Source organism: Diuraphis noxia, unplaced genomic scaffold (genome assembly GCF_037042655.1).
Source record: "Diuraphis noxia isolate RWA-SAM2 unplaced genomic scaffold, SU_Dnox_SAM2 contig0005, whole genome shotgun sequence".
Lineage (NCBI taxonomy): Eukaryota > Metazoa > Arthropoda > Insecta > Hemiptera > Aphididae > Diuraphis > Diuraphis noxia.
In genome coordinates, this window is record NW_028301715.1 from 29,144,702 (window position 1) to 29,163,490 (window position 18,789).

Sequence of the window (18,789 nt, forward strand, 5' to 3'; positions counted from 1 at the left end):
TTCAGTATCAATATTCAAGACGACATTATTTCAGCCGACACCTAAAATACATTTCAGTCAAAATACTTTCGGCTAAAATACATTTGAACAAAATATTTGCGGTGGATGATTTAATATTTTCGGCTACATTATTTTCGACTGAAATATTTTCGGATCAAAACTGTTAACCCAGAAATATTATTCGGTCTAAATATTAGTCATCGACTCATCGTCTAAAACACTGTCAGCGACATTATTTTCGGTCTTTTTATAGCTTTTGACGAAGCAATAATAATTAGGCGGATAGGTAAATTTTTTTCTTTGAATAAATTAATGATGGAAACAATTTTTAGATAATTGATCTATATTAATGTCACCATTAATAAAATTAAAATCCAAATCACATGGTATTCCGTATTTATACGTCATTTGATGACGACAATGCGACTTAATTTCTCAACATTTGGCCATAATCATGGAAATAAATTAACAATGAAGGAATTTTTATATTTAATTATTTATTTAAAAAATATAAATGGCTTTTGAACCACGCCATCACCTGCCTTTCTCCCACCAGACGTCAATACACTCCATGTATACGTTAGCATAAATTATATTTAAAAAGCATAACATAATAAATTTTCAATGAATTATAATCGAAGAATTTCAAATTTTATACCGTTATTAAATCGATGTTTATTAATAATTTAATACCTATACCAAAATGTTTAGCCTGTTTAGCTAGAAATAATATAATATTATTATGTACCTATATATTTTTGGGAGGAGTGGTCTTTTACATATGAATGTGGCACTTAAAAATATATTGCCGTCACCTCAGATCTGATTATTTTTGATGGCCTAATTGAAATTGAGTCATTTTTTTGCGTTTACAATTTTCTCGTAAAATTTGGTGTTTAATTTTGACCCCGTTGCACAAAAATAACGTACGTAATCGGGTTAAATAAAAAGGTCGAAAAAGGTACCGCCGATAAACAGCGTATTCCTCTCTATTATACAGTCAACTTGTTGACTCGAGGTTAATCAAAATTGTAATCGTTGGCTATAATGATAGCTATGCCATAGACTAGGTATAGACATGGGCTTAAATTAATTTTTATTTAAAGACTTTAATAGCCTTTTATCAAAAATGTATGACCAACAAGCATTTTTTGTTGTTTTAGTGTGAATAAATGTTTTTAACCGTGTACACAATGAACGCATTTAGGTACCTACCCCAAAATGTAAATATTGTTACTTATAAATATTTTATTATAACTAACATTGACATTTAACGACCGTCCAATTAAGTTCACCTATCTACCAGCTTAAAGCGCACTTACAGGATTATAAAATTCTTTCTAATATTTCTTCAAAATTTAAATGCATTTATTTGATAATATTAACTCAGTGACGGATCCAGGGGGTGGCGATCGGGGCGATCCCCTCCCCTGTTCTCTAAAAAACTTCATATCCATATAAAATTTATTGTGTTTATTAATTATTAATTTTTGGAAACAGCCTCTATATTTACGTCTATGGAATACTACTGACCCCCCCTCGTTATTTTTGGCAGCGTGACAGGTGTTTTCAATGATTACAATATTTTTCATTCTTGTTGCATATACGTATAGGAGATACCTATGTCTACCTTATAAAAAATAACGCACTAAGATTTATTTTAACCATATGACTAAAATATAAATTACATGCCACAGGACTACAGGATACTAGCCTAAGTAGAAATTAATTCTAAGCAAACGGTATAAAAGACGGGCGGAAAAATTGTTCATTAAATAAATGTGTAATCGTTTGGTCTTTTTATTTACCTACTCGTTTGCATACTCTTAAATATGTGTGACCGACGTTCGTAAATAAATCAAAAAAAAAAGTTGTTAATTTTGTGATTTGAATATTTTTAGAAAAAACTATTAGGTATAACAGGACGCTGAACCCGCATTTATAAACCGTCATTGTTTTGTGTTGCGCATTACAATAAACTCACGTTCAAACAATGTCCTTCAAATTTGACTTAGACGAAAAATTCAAGGCGACGGCCGACGAGTACCTAACAACGTTCGTGATGACTTTGGCTGTCAAGATAATACTATTTTAATGTGAGTATATTATCATTGTTTAACATTTTACTTAGGTATCTAACTATTTAAAAACGGCAAATCTCTTCAAGAGAAGTGAGGAAGAATACCTCGAAGGACGATTGCGGTTATAGTCATTAGAAAATATTGTCTCTGTACCTAACAGTTGTTTTACCTACCTTTTAAATAAAATTCGAAAGACACGGTAAGACGCATTTCACCAAATTTCAGTGAAATCGATCTGTTTAATGTAAAGCACTTATGCGCGTACTTAAGGTGGCAATAAAAAAAGTAAATGTATAACACGAATAATTACGATACATATCAAATGATTTATCGACGCTGCAGCGATGACAATATTATTAAAAATACACTGTCCAGTAAAATTATATCGATATTTTGAATTAAAAATAATTATTATTTGGTCACTCTTTTTTTACAATGTATTTATGGAAAATTTTATATTTTCAAAAAAAAATACAAAAATGTAATGTTATATCAAGTATTTTGAAATTATGACTTTCCTCCTATCACCACCATGTCGGTAGTATATGTACATCCAGTTGACCAGTTATGTTAAATCATGTAATACCTGAGTAGGCACCTACAATAAAAGCAATAAAATATATTTCTGAGATTTAAAAAAGAAAATATTTAAATCAAATGAACAGAAATTATAGATAATTCTATAGTGCATCTTATCTTTAAGCTCGTACAAATCAATTATTACAGTGCTTAATCTAATGAATGACATGAAACGTTTAGGAGTTTGAATTTAATAGGCACTAAAAAAATTGAAGGGAACTGAGAAGATAGTAGATACTACTAATTATTATCAATTATGATGTAATGATTGGAATAGAATGTAAATACAAGTTTAACTCTAAAATGGTCAGAAGCAAGTAGTTAGGTACGAAAGCAATATAATATACAATATAGGTACTGGCTGTGGGCTTGTGGCTAAAAAATAATTCAATTGTCGTCGATTGAGATTAACTGCATGCAAATGGAATTTATAAAAACTTTAATCAAATGAACTTTGAAAAATTTCTTAAAAACTAGTTCATTAAATAATGCATAACATGACCTCCTGTTTTTTTTGGTAATATTTATTCATGATGTTTGCGTAGGTCAACTAAGGCTAAGTAAACATAGCATAATAAGTAATAACTCTTAATCATAAGTACACTTATTACTTTGCTAGTAAAATGTGTCTTACTAGTTTGTTTTGATGGATGTTATATTTTAAACATAATTCATAGTAATCCTAGTATAAATACATATGGTTTTGTTTTAACAGAGAATAAAAAGTAATTCAACACTTTATCAACCAATAATAAATTAAACCTAAGTACTAAAGTACCTATTTAAAGTATTTGACAAATACATGTCAATGAATTTATTTTTCTGGATATATTTTTAGATAAATAAAGTTTATCTGGATGGATTAATTATCCTATATGTTGAGCTGTAATAGTTATACTGAAAGCTAATAATAATTTTAAAAAATATATACATATATTTAATAATTAAATTCATTTCTAGGTATAAAACTCTACCAAATGTTGTTTTGAGAATATTATATTCTTTATTCATTAAATAATCTGATCAGAGATTAGTATCTAAGAAGCTAAAGATGATTTTAAAATAAATTTCCAAGGTCCAGAAAACTTTTTTAGTTTAGAAGTTCTTCTACAATTAAAAATAATGAAAAATGTCAGCATTTAAGTAAAGTATTCCTTAAGTTAGTTTTATGTTGGTCCATTTATTTCCCATTTGTGGTCCTAATCAGACCACTTATAGTCAATACCTGATTTAAGTTTAAACTGAGGAGATACTTCATATTTGTATATACATGTATAATAAATATGACATACAGTGACTTGTGATAAAATAAAATAAATAAGCTTATCAGGCTTTAATTTAAAATTTCAAAGTCAACAAAATGATTTTAAATTATCATTTTATCTACATAACCACATATAATATGTTTAAATAAAATTATTCTTTACTGCTAGATTACTACAATACCTCTGTACAACGTTTTCTAACAATCATTATTCATTACACTTCATACTTAAAAAATAAAAATGTATCTTAAATTAATATTACTTCAATTATATTCCGTTTCAATATTTTTGAAAATAAATTATTTATATTACCAAGTATTTACCAATATAACTTAAAACATTTATGTATAAATGTTATAATTAAGTAACTTTCTAATGAACTTTGTTAAAATTCTGTTTTATTTCAAATAAAAAAAAATTATGCTCAATTTGCTTAATGTTTCTACGACGGATACTAATTATTATTCACTGTAACTAAATTAATTGATTAAATTTATGAAGTGCTGTGGTTCATCGTCTATTTTGTAATGTTATAAGATCTTATAACATGAATTCATACACGTTTCATATTTTGTACAATGTAATCATCCATTAATTGCTGGTATAACATTTTCTTGATGTTAAAAATACTTACTTTGTATTTGAATTTATCAAAACTTATAAACCTATTTAATAATACAGTGTTGTAGTATATATCAGTTTCTTTCTTACCTACTGATAATAATTAAATAAATAAAAACTATAATATGAAAAATATACTTTGTTATTAAAGTAAAATATTTGTATTTAAATTTGAAATGTCTAAATAGGAAATTGATTTTAATATTGGATTATTAAGTAGAAAAATGATTCAGATGATACAATTATTTACATTCAAATTTTTAAAAATTGGTTTATTTATTTTTTTGAAGACATTCTTTTCTTTTTATTAATTCTACCTTTATTTTTTCCTTTAAAATTTGATTTACCACTACCACCAAATGTACTTTCTGTAGTGTTTTCTTTCATGCCTCTTTTTTTACCACCAAATCCATATTTTGTATCTTTTCCTTTTCTTTTATGTTGTGATCTATAGGAAAAATATAAATAAAAAGTTAATATATTTTTGATACATATTATTATAATACATTAGGACTTAGACTATTAATTTTAATACTAAAAACATATCTTCTAGTAGAAAATAATATATAATTCTTTATAATAATAGATTTTAGTCGTACCATTATGCATTCATATAACATTAGTATAGAAAATTATATTTTACTTTTCACTTCTATATTAAAAACAAACTACTTTATATCAATGCATTGTTCTTTTAGCTAATATATTATACCTTACATAATATAAAAAATGCATTAAAAGTTGGATCTAAGCTAACATTATTTAATATTAAATAATAATTGAAAATTGAAAAATACCTTGTTAGATTTTTTTTCTTTTCACCGCCACCATCATCTTTTTTCTTATTTTTCTTTCCACTGTCAGTTTCCAAAAAGTCTAAATCATTTCTTAAACCTTTTCTAAACTTCTTAATATTTTCATTAAGATCACGTTTTTGTTTATGTTTTGCTTGTATAGCTGCTACTTGTTTCTCTTTAGCTAATTTCTTTTCTTGTCGGATACGACGCACTTTTTCCGTTTGTTCTAGAGCAGTCTTTCTTTGTAAGAGGGCATGTCGTACTTTTTGCATATGCTCATCAGATTTAAACATTTCTGCAAAATAATCTTCTGGTCGATGTGTAGCTATATTATGTTTACGTAACAATTCTATGCCACGCATAACAGCTGTTTGGGCTTGACGGTGAAACAAGGTTTCTCGTTTAAAATCATTTAATGCTACTTCATCAATTTTACCAGCTTTAAGAAATTGTTGTTGTTCAGTAATCTGAAATAATCAGAAAATATTATGATATAGATAATGAAAAAAGTAATTTAAAAATAATATATTTTTATTGGAGTACATTATATTGGAATAATACAATAACATTAATTTAATTAATACATAATTTAACAAATATAATTTAATTTAAACATTGTATTAAAAATATGCATGCAAAAAGAAAGCAAACATGATTTAAGGTTTTTAAAAAATTATATCACTGACTAAAATATAGTACAACAGACAACAGTGTAAACCCAGTAGTAGGGCTATAATAGGAGCCAAAATATCAATAAAAAATGAATAATCATTTTTATTACTTCAATGCTAACTATTGCAATCACATTAAAAATTAATATTTGTAAGAATAGAAATCATGTAAAATACCTAAATTCATACCATAATTAAAGACTTTAATAGATAACTTGGTACTATATACTATTGATAATGATATGAGAACTGTCGGTGTGTGAATAGATGTGGAAAATAGAGAAAAGTGGAGATCCATAACAAAGGTGGTCACCCCAAATAACAATTGCAATAGTAAATAATATTTTTTTCAAAATTTAAAATAAAAACAAATCATCTTATATCTGGATCAAAACTATAGAGTTAACAGATGGCAGACATATCTAAGCTTGTTATAGACACATATAAATGGTTATGTGTTACTTGAGCATGGTGAATTACGCATGCTTAGTATAGGTACTAGTGATATTTGCTGGTACAAGAAATTTTTCAATTATTTGTTCTTATTGTAATTTTATTACAGTACATAGTTGGTAAAAAATAATAATAATAAGTAGTAATACAAACCAAGTCTAATCAGTTATTTTAAAAATGTTTTTGAAATTTAAAAGATATTTAGGTATAAAGAATATAACAATTAAATACATACTTCCATTGAAAGCTCAGGAGCCATTGGAGCAACTTCAGCCACAATATCAAGTCGTTCACTCCATGGTAAACTACTTTGAAATAAAGTAATAGATTCTTTCATTGCATTCTAAAATAAAAATAAACAATGTGTAAATGTGTAATTTGATCAGATATTGAATTTATAAGTACAAATTAAGTATACAATGATTTCTTTGTATTTTTCTTATGCAGGTGGGACATAGGTATTACCTTATCCTAGCCTTCAGAATATTCCAATAAAACACAATTCTTTTACTTAATTAGTTTTTCTTTGATAATATCTGTCCACTTGCATTTTTTTCTGTTAACCTTTATGTTAGTTTTATAACTTTAATTTATATTTTACTTCTTTCACTCGACAAAACGAGACAATGACAGCCTATAATTTTTCTATACCACACTAACTATTAGCTTAACTTCCAAAATAGGTAATAATACTTATTAAATATATCAAAAACATCATGTATACTATATGTATTTATAAATACATAAATAATAATTATATTACTTACAACATTGTTGATGAATACTTTATCTTCTTCTACAGGTATATTCAAACCTGGCTTTAATTTACCAGATGCATACAATTCCAACAACTAAAAAAAAATTGCATATTTAAAATAATATAATATGAGTTAGTATAGTAAAAACTAACACAAAAGCAATGATTTACATTAATAAAGCACTTAACAATTAATATAAAATATTTAAAAATTGATTCCATATCATTAAGAAATTTGAATGACACTCATTTTATACTTGTAATATAATTCATTTCATAAGCATGGGTTCATCTGTGATATTGAGTTATGGTCGTTAAACCTTAAAATGTCATATTATTCTTTAATGTTTCCATCTAAATATATTGTTGTTTTACTGTCTAACCCTAGTACCTAGGTTATGAAAGTTTAATTCTTTTAAATGCAGATCTCAAATCTGTATGTTGAATTCACAATACACATTATATTGTAATATACGATGGCATTTAAAAAAATTTTAATTTTACCGAGCTATATTTCATTTTATAACTTACTTCTTCCTCAGAATCGACATCCGAAGACATAATGATAGGCATTACAAGGCAGTCACTAAAGCACAAGAACACTAACAACTAACAAGTAACAATTTATTATTATTTATTATTAAACAAGTTCAAGACGATCAAGTATCAAACATGTGCTTCGTATTTTAAATCTTTAATCTTTATCATTAATCAATCTCTAGATAGCTCTTATCAATAACCAACGTGATTATATCAGGTGATGGACATGGATTTTTGAGTTATGTAAAAGTAATACCAACTTAACCGTTTTAATAATTGCTGTCAAGACACAGCATAACGACAAAATAAATACACAGTGAAACCTCTAAATTCCGGGCACATTAGGTGGCCGTGATTTTGTCCATTATTTAGAGGTGTCCGTTATTCAAAGAAGGGGGTAAATTTTCGACAATAACTCGGAGAAATTAATAACTACACATAATGCGCAATATTGATTATTTATATAATGTTCATAATTAATAATATTATTTCAATGCAAATATTAATTATACATATTATTATTTAAAATTATAATATTATGTGTGTAAAAATTAGTGAAAATATAAATAAAAATAGTTATATAAAAAAAAATAACATTTATTGAATAAATCAGTTACCTAAGCTTGTTTAAGACCTACTTAATGCATAGTAATTACGTGTAAGGTGTAACAAGGCATTTTATAATTATTCTAACTGCGCGTCGGATACGCAGATTCGTCAGTGGATATCGACAAATAAGATAAACTATAATATAGATAGATAGATATTTATTGAGGTATTCCATTATTACTCTACATTTAGCATACAAATTGTCAAAATCAAAAGTAAAATGCCGTATAAGTGTCAGGTATTTAAGGGTTTTCCTGAATTTTTCCGGTTTCCGTTCCGAAAAATGATCACTATTGGCACTATTTAGAGGTGTCTGTTAAGGGAGGTTTCACTTTACAATAACCACGAATTAAGATATAGGTACCTGAGGTATATCTAAATTCATGTCAATAACATAATATAGTATTTAATTTATACATATATATATATATATATATATATTGTATATATTTGTGGTTCTTATATCTAAATAAACAATAATTATCATTAATTTGTTATTTTTTACTAGGAGCGCTTTTACGCCTAGTCAAGGGTATACTATACTGGTTGGACGACTTGGACTTCTTAGGGATGGAGGAGTAGTGGTGTCAAAACCCTTTGAGGACTGTTTTTCTTCTACTATCCCTTAACCATGTCGATACCAGTCCACTCAGTCCTGCAGTTACCAGAGTCCAGTATATTATCTTTGTTCGTGATATATTCATAGACATTAAAGAATGGATAGGCCATGGCTATATCAATAAAATAGAGGGAAGTGTGCTGGAATGTGGAAGAGAGAAAGACTGATTTTTAATATTTTTATCATTGCCTCTCATTCTGGCAGAGGTCTTATCATCAATTATGTACAATAATTATATAATTATAAATTTGTATAAGACCTCTATACAGAGGTTAAAGTGGGAAAAAATTCTAGAGGGGACTAATGTTTCCAAAAAGTTTTAAACGTTCCATATATAATTTTATGTACAATATGTCTAATGTATTAAATCCTAATTTGTTAAAGGGGACGCTTTTTAACCGCCGTCAGAGGTAAGGGGACTGAGTCCTCCTGCGTCCCCCCACTTTAACCCCTGCATCTATATTTTCATGTTCGTTCTCGTATGATAAGCATAAATGGCCCTATCCATTCTTTAATATCTATGGATATACTACGCAATTTTCAAAGATGATAACCTTTGGAAACTCGTATTCGCAGAAAATCTATAATTCCATTTCCACGGTTGAGTTGTTGGAGCCAGAAATACGCATTTAACAAATATCTTCGTAAAAAATCCGAGTTACAACGGTTTCCGAATAATGGTGGTAAGAGAGACGACTAACAAGCGATACCATGAAAAAATTGAACGCGTACTATGTAAAAGTATTTGACATTTTATTCCATTTTATTTATATAACTTATCTAAAAATATTTATAAGAATTGATGTGCACATAACCAATTAAATTTTTTTCAGCGAATTACTTTGAACGTCGGCATTGTACTTTATTTTTACCGTCGCTCGGTTATTAATATATTATATTCGGGATATTCCGATTATCAGCTGATGACGTTCGTCGATCAATATCAATACATTTTGGCCATCTTTAGTAAATGTAAAAGGCAAAGGCTACTTAGAGCAATTCAAATAATTCAATACACGGCTAAGCTTACGCAACTTACCTTTCGACCCCGAACAGAAGGAGAACATCACAATATGTGGCCTGGTGGGCGAACTAAAAAAGAATAAAAGCAACGCTAATATACGGGTGTCGGGCACGTGTGTGTCGACAGAAATAATTTGTATTATACAAACAACAAAATATCGATGACACTTCCGATATTGTGAGTACTGAGTAGTGAGTACAGACCACGGCTTTAGATAGAATGGTTGCGCCGTCGATCGAAATGTAGTGGCAAGAGAAAGTGCTTACATCAATTGACTACCTCTTAACGCGATCTAGCGGTCATATTTATAAACTATAGGATATTATTATTATTTATGATGCTTATTTTCTGCACGGAATGTGCACCACGATTTTTTTGTTGGCCAAAATCACTTTTTAATTTTTAACTATCAAAATATTATAAAATAAACCTTGATTAGTTGATTATAATTTAGCTTAAACTGTCCTCACGACTAGCTACTTGGTACCTATTTAATTAATTAATTAAAATTGTATTATTGAGTTATAGATTGACTATATATTTCACGGTGTATATTATATTTAAATTATTTATCAAAATGTTTATTAATTACTATTGCACTTATAACTTATAACTTGTATTTCAGTGTATAATTAAATATATTAGGAATTTATTTGCCCGATTTACCTACTATAAAAATGTGTTGGAAATATGTACCTAGTACAATAGTAAGTATTAAAATTAAACAACGGCGACATTGTAGTCCATAGAATAGTAAATGGTTGACATTGTTGACATTGTGCAAAGAAGTAAAGCGAAACAGCCAGTGAATAATTGAGATTTGAGATACCCAAAAACAAAATTACTGTTTTTAGCACGATTTAGTAAAACATATAGAAGTCAACGCTAGATGGCACTAACTGTCGGTCAATTCATGTGAGTACATTGCATAGTCACTTGGTCGGTAAACTTAACATACGTCGACGCGCAACCATTCTATCTAAAGCAGTGGTACAAACTACAAAGTACGCCGATCGTTTGGTTCATGTGAGCGGATTGACAAAAAGTTGCACGGACGATCGGACGTTTCGTGGATAAAAACATAAACGAGTTGGTCGACTAAAATGCAAATGCAAAATCGACGCACGAAAGGGCTACGGCGAACGGCGCGAAAAAGACGTACTGGCGCGAGGCCGGTAGCAAAAGAGAAAGAACCGTGCGCGACTGTTCGAGTGAACAAGTACGTCGTCGGTCGGTACCTAATGAATACAAATAATACAATAACAAAAAGGACTGGGCGAAATTCGGTTGGACGTTGGCGGATTAGACTGCGTGTGTGTGACGACGAATGCTGCTGGTTAGGGTCGACCGATGGAAGTCCACGCCGTGGACAGGTCGCGTTGCACCTTGAACGTCTTCTCCGTAAGGCGTAGTGATGCGTTTAACGTCGGGTCGTATCGTAGAGTCTCGCAACGCGGCTACCAGCTCAGGAGGTCATGGCTCAAGTTGAGCGGGTTGAAAGCGGTAAAGTACTCGCCGAGAGTCTGAGCGTGGTATCGTATGTTGCGCAGAGCGAGTAGTACGATAGATATCACATTGACTGACCACTGCGGCGATCCGTGCGCATGCGGTGAAAACGTTCTTCCATCCCGTTGGTTTGAGGTGGATACGGCGACGTTCGAATGTGCTGAATGCCGAAGGTGATCAAAAGTGATTTGAACAGATCCTACTCGAACCGTCGGCCTTGGTCGGTGGTGATTGATGATGTCGGCCGTCGAGCACGCCGAACCGTGCTATCCAGTTCGTGATAACACGCCGAACCGTGCTATCCAGTTCGTGATAACACGCCGAACCGTGCTATCCAGTTCGTGATTAAGAGATGCGGAACTGTGTAGGCCGACATATTCTCGAATGGCCACGGCTCTGAGCAGCGCGTGAATCGATCGACGACGATTAGTACGTGCTATTGTATCCGTTGGACACGGTGGTAGCGGCCAAATCAAGTCAAAGTGACTGTGACCGAAGCGTCGCTCGGTGTGATGCTGAACATCGCATAATGTTTGTGTACTTTGGCGCGTTAGCAAGGCTCGCAGGCTCAGTTGAATCGCGTGATTTCTCGATCCATGTCCGTCCTGCATCAACTTGTCGAGACAAAGTGTGGCACGTTACCGTGTAACGAGTCGAAAACTGCGCGCGGAATAATCCGAATACAGCGCGCCGCGCCCCGTACAGAGGTGCGCGCTTGCAACGACAACGGACTTGCTATATATTATCAGCTATAATACACTGAAGCGTCTGAAGCTATGGAGATCGTTAAGTTGGTCGATTGCCCACTGCCGTTATTCCAGTAGCGTTGTCGTCTCGGCGATTTCAACAGTCGACAAGCGCTTCAGGGACGATGTTGTCGTTGCTCGAAATGTGTTCGACGTTGTGTATGATGAATTGAGTCAATAACGAAATTTGTCGTACCCATCTGTCAGTCGATGATCTTCTATGTCTTGAGTGTAAACATGTATAGGCGAACGGCTTGTGATCCACTCATAATAGTGTCGTGAGGCGCCCCTTCGACGAAATGTCGAGTGCCCTGCAAATACACGGCGAGAAGTTCTCTGTCGTACGTTGCTGTATCTTTGTTCATATACATTTTTCGAGAAAAAACCTAGCGGCCGCCACTGACCGCTGACGTTCAGTTATTCGAGGACGGCTCCCACGGCGTCGATGCTGAGGCGTAGGGCGGCGACCGGGCTCAGGTGCGGTAATCGTGCTGTATCGGCGAGCGCCGTCCGCGGTACAGTGGACCGTCCTGTTTGTTGATCTCGGCTGCCATGTCGTACAGCGGGGCTTGTAATTCGGCCGCGTTGGGAAGTAAAACGATGAAAGAAGTTCAGTGAACCAAGAAAGCGTTGAATCTGCAGACGGCGCATGTATTTTTAATTTGAAAACAAAATTATTGGCTCTACAAAGTTACAAATCATAAAATGCGCTGGGCCAGCTGCCCCTTCTGTGCTAGCGTTGGGGTAAGTCGAGAGTCGCAAGCGGGAATGGTGCAATGCGAAACTATTCACGGTGTCTGACGTGTTTTCGCCGAAAACGTTGGTGAAGCCTCGTGTATACGGACACAGAATATATAACAGGCGAAAAATTCAAATCACAAGGTGAACAGTGCAACCGTGAAATTGGAGCCACGACATTTGGCGTTTGAACGGTGCAATGATCGACATTCCAAATTATAAGGTGTTGAAAAAAGCGTTAGTGGACCTGTTGTGCGACGTGTGACATGAGTGAGGTCACTCATAGTATAAGCTCAATTTATTGCTATTGCTCAATAAGGGATACGACGATCGAGACGATTTGATTGGCATAGGAAATTATTATGATGAGAACCTATAATAGTGCCTGCATGTCATTCGACGATTTTAAATTGTTTGAAAGCTACATCAATGTACAAAACAGACGGAATATTTCTTTGTGGACTTCTTGTATACTTTACAATTTCATCATTTTAATTTTACAATTTTTCACCTTGCTTCTTTTTTTTTGTTCTTTTCTCTTTCTTGCTTCTCTTAACAATCATGTAAAAAATCCATATAATATGTAACCTAATCAATTGTAAGCTAATAACCACGATGTTGATGCTGTACCAATAAAAAAAAAATTTTTCACCGTACGCCAAATGATGGTACATTGTGAGTACTGTGTTGCAGATGTAACGTCGGCTAAAGTGCATTTTACCAACCCCCTCACGATTTTCAAATTTTTTTTCAGATGAATTGTTTTTTTATGCTTAAAACGATGGTGTATTTATTTTTTCCCGGAAACCATTATTTTGGAAGTTATAGCCTTCCAAAGTTTGTGATTTTACGTTTATGCGCTGGACTGCCACGCGCAGCGCCTATAAGAAATTTTAATATTTGATAAATACTAGTTTACTTTTTGGATTATTTATAATTTAATCAGTAAATATACTTAAAAGTAATTAACGATATTATAATATGCTATATATGTACTTATATAATAACAAAAATAATATAATATATAGGTAAATAGGTAACCATTAGTCGGTCATCTACCTGTGAAGATAATTGCTTTTTAACAACATTGTTTAATTCCGAGGCCTACCAAAGGTGGTTTTACACAGCAAATCGAGGGATATTTTCGATTTGCGCCGAGGAGCGCAGCGACGAGTGCTGCAAACTGTGTAATCACTGCCCACATACTGCGGCAGTAAAGTAGTGGTGTCGCGCGCATGCGAATAAACGTAAAATCGCAAACTTTGGAAGGCTATAACTTCCAAAATAATGGTTTCCGGAAGAAAAAAATACACCATCGTTTTAAGCATAAAAAAACAATTCATCTGAAAGAAAAAAGGAAAATCGTGAGGGGGTTAGTAAAGTGCATTTGTTCCGAAACGTCTATCAACTGAAATTCGTATAATTTTAAAGTTTAAACTAATACGTAATTGTCGAGCTGTCAGTCTCTGACTAAAAACTAATTAAAAAATTTAAAAAATACTTATAATTAAATAATTTATTATAATGATTATTGATTACCATTCTATATATAACTATTACCTCGACTATTACCTAGTCGTTTACGAGAATATCATCATCAGCATTATATTATTCATTGTCATCTTATCGAATAAATTATATATCATAACATGAATAAAATGTCAACATATGTTTTATGTTTAGCTGGCACATAAACCTACCACTAAACAAGTGAATTTTAAAATTTACTAATTGTGTTTGCTAAATTAGTGGAAAAAAGTTTAGTGGTTGATAGTAACATAACATTTATAAATAAATTGATTTAATTATGTCAAATACTCAAATACAATAGATACGAGAAGATAATGCCAAATTGGTTTATTTAAATTGTGATGTTGTAGGATAACAATCATTATTTTGTTATTTTGTATGGAAAAAAAAAGTATAATATGAACTGTTATTACACAAAAATATACAGGTATGAAATATTATAATTTTTAGCAAAACTTATAAATAAGAATAACTATAAATCTAAAATATTGTTTTTTATAATTGTATATAACTAACCTTGTGATGAGTAAATATTTTGGTATGACACCAATGTAAAAATGTTTTATTATTTAGCATAGACTATCTATTTAAGATTTTGAGTAGACTGATGAATGTTTTGGTTCTACAAATGTAGACTTTTATTTCAATATATGCATATCTTAGTTTGCAAACCAGAAAAATGCTTCAATATTCATTGAGTTTGCTGGTAGCATATGTACATCAGTTGTATCAATAGTCTCATACACATGCAGTAATTACAAATTCCATAGGTTAAACCTACACTGAAAATCTACAAAAATCTAGGATTTTAACTGTGAATATATGACACTGATTTTAAATTTCAACCAATATTTTCAATAAACAACTTTGAGTTGAATCAAAAGAAAAAAAATATTTCTACAGAATCGTTTTTAAATTAAAAATGTAAGTACCAATATTTATATTAGGTCAATTTTTTTGTTATTGTAACCTTACCATACATTTTCTATAAAATGAAAAGATTTGAAAAAACAAATACAAATTTACATTTAAATAATAATATTATAATATTAATAATAGTATATAAATTATTTGGATTATATATTTATATTTTAATTGATATTGACTGAAAAATATGTATAAAATAATGTATCCAAAGAATATTGTTATTCCCAGTAAATTTATATCCAATTAGTAACTACTCTTACTATAATTGTTTGTAGACCAACCAACATTTAATATTAAATGGTCATATCCATATCCGTGTAATCCTTTTATTGCTCGTTCAGCATCCATTTTGGATTTGAAATTAACAAATGCATATCCTTTACAAGCACCAGTGACCTTATTAGATGCCAAGAAAATTCGAGCAACTTGACCAAATTTGTTCACTAATTCACTTAAATCAGCTTCAGATGTACTTTCAGAAAGATTTTCTATGCGGATAGCAGGTACCTCATCATAACCACGTGAGTATGGATCTCGTTTACCAGCTGTGTTTGTGGCTCCTTCTCTTGCTGATGGGGGAATGTATGGTCTAAAACAAAACATTAGTTTAGGAATACAATATTTTGTATAGTTGTAAACCACAATAATTTTAAGAGGATTCTACAATAATGTGGGGAATTATTTGTCTTGAATACATGTAATACATCACTAATCTATATTCCTCAATACTGATAAGATTTTGTTAATTTTTAACATTTTAGAACAAATAACTATTGAAAAAAATATAAATAATAGAACCAAAATAATTGTAGTAAAAATGTAAAATGTAAATGTACTTTAAAAAAAACTCCATAACTGAGCATGAAAAATAGTTCTATTTGTAAGTTAAACAATAATAATAAAAATATCTAAAGAAACAGAACTGAAAACATTATATGGTGCAAATTAATACTAATAATATGATGGTATTTGTTTAAGATATTATTATGCAAAACAAATTTGGGTATTAGATGATTACATACACATACATAAATTAAAATTTTAGAAAATGAAAAAACATTGTATTTATACCTGTTGGTACTGGTATTTTTTTCAGGCTCCGGTATCTTTTCTTGAACCAGTTTCTTATCTTCAATTACCAAACCGGTACCTTTGAGATGACATGAAAACGACCAATGTTCTCCACCACAATTTCGGCATTTTATATTCATGTTCACATTCTTTAATTTGTCTAATGGGTTTTCTTCGACCTTGTCGCCATCCTTACCGGATAAGAATTGCATCTGTATTTCTTCGGACGGAATCGTAGTTGAAGTATTTGGTCCTGGTTTATCGTTACGTGAATCTCCAAATTTAGCCCATGTCTTGCGCTCAGCTATAGTTTTGGACACTAGTCGTTTTTCAATTTTATACGTACGGACTACCTTTTCTTTTTTGTCATCCTTGTTCCAACGATATTCAGTTATAACTTTGGTATTTCCGTGTACATCAACTTTTGGTTGTGGCAATGTGGTTTTTTCCAAATGCTCTTCAACTTCATCCGCCCAACTGGATTTTATCAGATCCTTATTATGCATCTTTACACCTTTACAAAAAATAAGTATTACACGTTTATATTTTATTGATAATCAAAATATGTCACCTACCTAGTTGATTCCCACGGGAAGACTATACAAACAAAATCGTGAAGTATTCGAGATTCGTTCTGTTTCCGCTAATTTGTAAATAAGTTTTTCAGGACGTTACTCAAGACTCAACGTAAGCACTAAACAGTCTGTATCCACCGTAACAGGCAACAGCGTTGAACCTCAGCACGGTGGCAAGGAGAAAAGAGTAGACTAGAGTAAGTTGTAGAGAAGGTTAATTTATAATAAACAATGATAACACAATATCGCGCGACACAATATGAGATTTAAAGGTTATGTTATGATATATTATTATGATACAAAAATATGAAGTATGGTTCGATATAATATTTTTCAATCATAATCGATATAAGAAAATATTACAATTTAGTGCATTAGTGTGTGTGATTGTCGTTGTCTTAATATGTTAAAATATGAACCACAATATTATTGTGAAGTTCTTTAACATAACAAAATAAAATAAGGTCAAGATTACAATGATGTTCAAGATAACGTTAGATGTACATTATATAGCCTATCTACATCGCCGTGTAATGTTTTGTTTAAAAACATTTACAAGGTAACACCGTCTCACATAATTATTAATAATATCTTTTTCTTCATATGAATTGCATTTGTACATTGTACGACCGATAATTTGAATTTAATACTTTTATGCATATCATTTACAAAATCTAAAATTCAATATTATATTTTAATAGCATCATCGTAATTCGTAATTCATAGTGGTTAAATGTGATTTTTTTTTTTTATTAGATAAATTAGAATATTTACAATCTGTAATTTATATATATACAATAAGTAAATATGATAACAAAGAAAAGGTAGGTATAACATGAATGGCGTGAGGAGGGAGGCCCACCAGTGTGGATACCCTCTAACTTGGGGGAGAGAGTTTTATTTTATTTTTTTTTTATTTTTTTTTTCAATTAATGCAGGTCGTGATTTAGGAGATCACGACACCTGTGTCTTTTTAATCGACGTGGTTATTAGGCATGAATTCACTGGCCAAGTTGGAAATCAATGGATTTGTGTGGTTAGCTGTTTTGGTGTGTAACTTTTTGTAGTAGTTTTTGGCTGTTTTGGAGACTGTTTCAATTTTAAGATCCTTGTGAAGTGAAAGGTTTGAGACGTACCATGGCGCGGATATTATTAGGCGAAGGGAAATAGACTGGAAGGCTTGTATGGTCCGTATTTGGGAAGGCTTGGCACATCCCCAAATTTGTATGCCATATGCCCAGATAGGTTTTAGCATTGATTTGTATATAGTAATTTGTTGTCAATAGAGAGTTTGGACTTCAGGATAGGTCGTAGTAGATGAAGTCTGGTGTTGAGAGTCTTTCTTTTAATTTTGAGGTGTGGGCCCCAAGTAGACGCTTGTCTAAAATTAGACCTAAGTATTTGGTTTGGATTGGATTGTTTTGAAAATAGATTTGTAGGAAGAACAGCTTTTCTTAAAGTAAAATGAATGTGAAAGGTCTGTATTGATTTTTATTCTCCATTTGGTGGACCATTGTGAAATATTGTCAAGATGAATTTGGAGATTTTGGTATGCTGTTGTGGAATCGGGATGGGATGAGAGGATTGCCGTGTCGTCGGCGTAAGTGGCTATCAGTGTATTTTTGGAGTTGGGAATGTCAGCTGTATAAATGTTGTAGAGGTCTGGTGATAGATCACTTC

The 18,789-nt window shown here is 31.3% G+C and overlaps 2 protein-coding genes and 1 long non-coding RNA gene across 3 annotated transcripts; 1 reads left to right on the forward strand and 2 right to left on the reverse strand.

Moving 5' to 3' along the window:
- Positions 1 to 1,831: 1,831 nt before the first annotated feature.
- Positions 1,832 to 15,884, forward strand: LOC149055169 (uncharacterized). The gene is made up of 4 exons (XR_016191938.1): positions 1,832 to 2,096; positions 8,882 to 9,047; positions 9,569 to 9,733; positions 9,826 to 15,884. It is a non-coding gene; the product is annotated as an uncharacterized LOC149055169 (long non-coding RNA).
- On the reverse strand, positions 4,803 to 7,916 carry LOC107162392 (putative rRNA-processing protein EBP2 homolog). Its single transcript, XM_015509265.2, has 5 exons — positions 7,756 to 7,916; positions 7,235 to 7,318; positions 6,703 to 6,810; positions 5,344 to 5,810; positions 4,803 to 4,994 (listed from the first exon to the last, which is right to left on the reverse strand). Exons 1-5 carry the CDS (start codon positions 7,795 to 7,797, stop codon positions 4,823 to 4,825), a joined length of 873 nt encoding a protein of 290 aa, XP_015364751.2. The 5' UTR covers positions 7,798 to 7,916; the 3' UTR covers positions 4,803 to 4,822.
- Positions 15,558 to 17,332, reverse strand: LOC107162388 (eukaryotic translation initiation factor 3 subunit G-like). The gene is made up of 3 exons (XM_015509262.2): positions 17,110 to 17,332; positions 16,535 to 17,048; positions 15,558 to 16,052 (listed from the first exon to the last, which is right to left on the reverse strand). The coding sequence occupies exons 2-3, from the start codon at positions 17,038 to 17,040 to the stop codon at positions 15,707 to 15,709; spliced, it is 852 nt and encodes a 283-aa protein (XP_015364748.2). The 5' UTR covers positions 17,041 to 17,048; positions 17,110 to 17,332; the 3' UTR covers positions 15,558 to 15,706.
- Positions 17,333 to 18,789: the final 1,457 nt, after the last annotated feature.

Excerpts from the sequence above, each read along its gene's own strand:
- LOC107162388 (XM_015509262.2), bottom strand. The coding sequence starts at position 17,040 with ATGCATAATAAGGATCTGATAAAATCCAGTTGGGCGGATGAAGTTGAA. Across the intron at positions 16,053-16,534 it reads AAAAATACCAGTACCAACAG|ACCATACATTCCCCCATCAG; the intron begins GTATAAATACAA and ends GTTTTGTTTTAG.
- LOC107162392 (XM_015509265.2), bottom strand. The coding sequence starts at position 7,797 with ATGCCTATCATTATGTCTTCGGATGTCGATTCTGAGGAAGAA. Across the intron at positions 6,811-7,234 it reads AAGTATTCATCAACAATGTT|AATGCAATGAAAGAATCTAT; the intron begins GTAAGTAATATA and ends TTTTTATTTTAG. Across the intron at positions 5,811-6,702 it reads CTCCTGAGCTTTCAATGGAA|ATTACTGAACAACAACAATT; the intron begins GTATGTATTTAA and ends TGATTATTTCAG.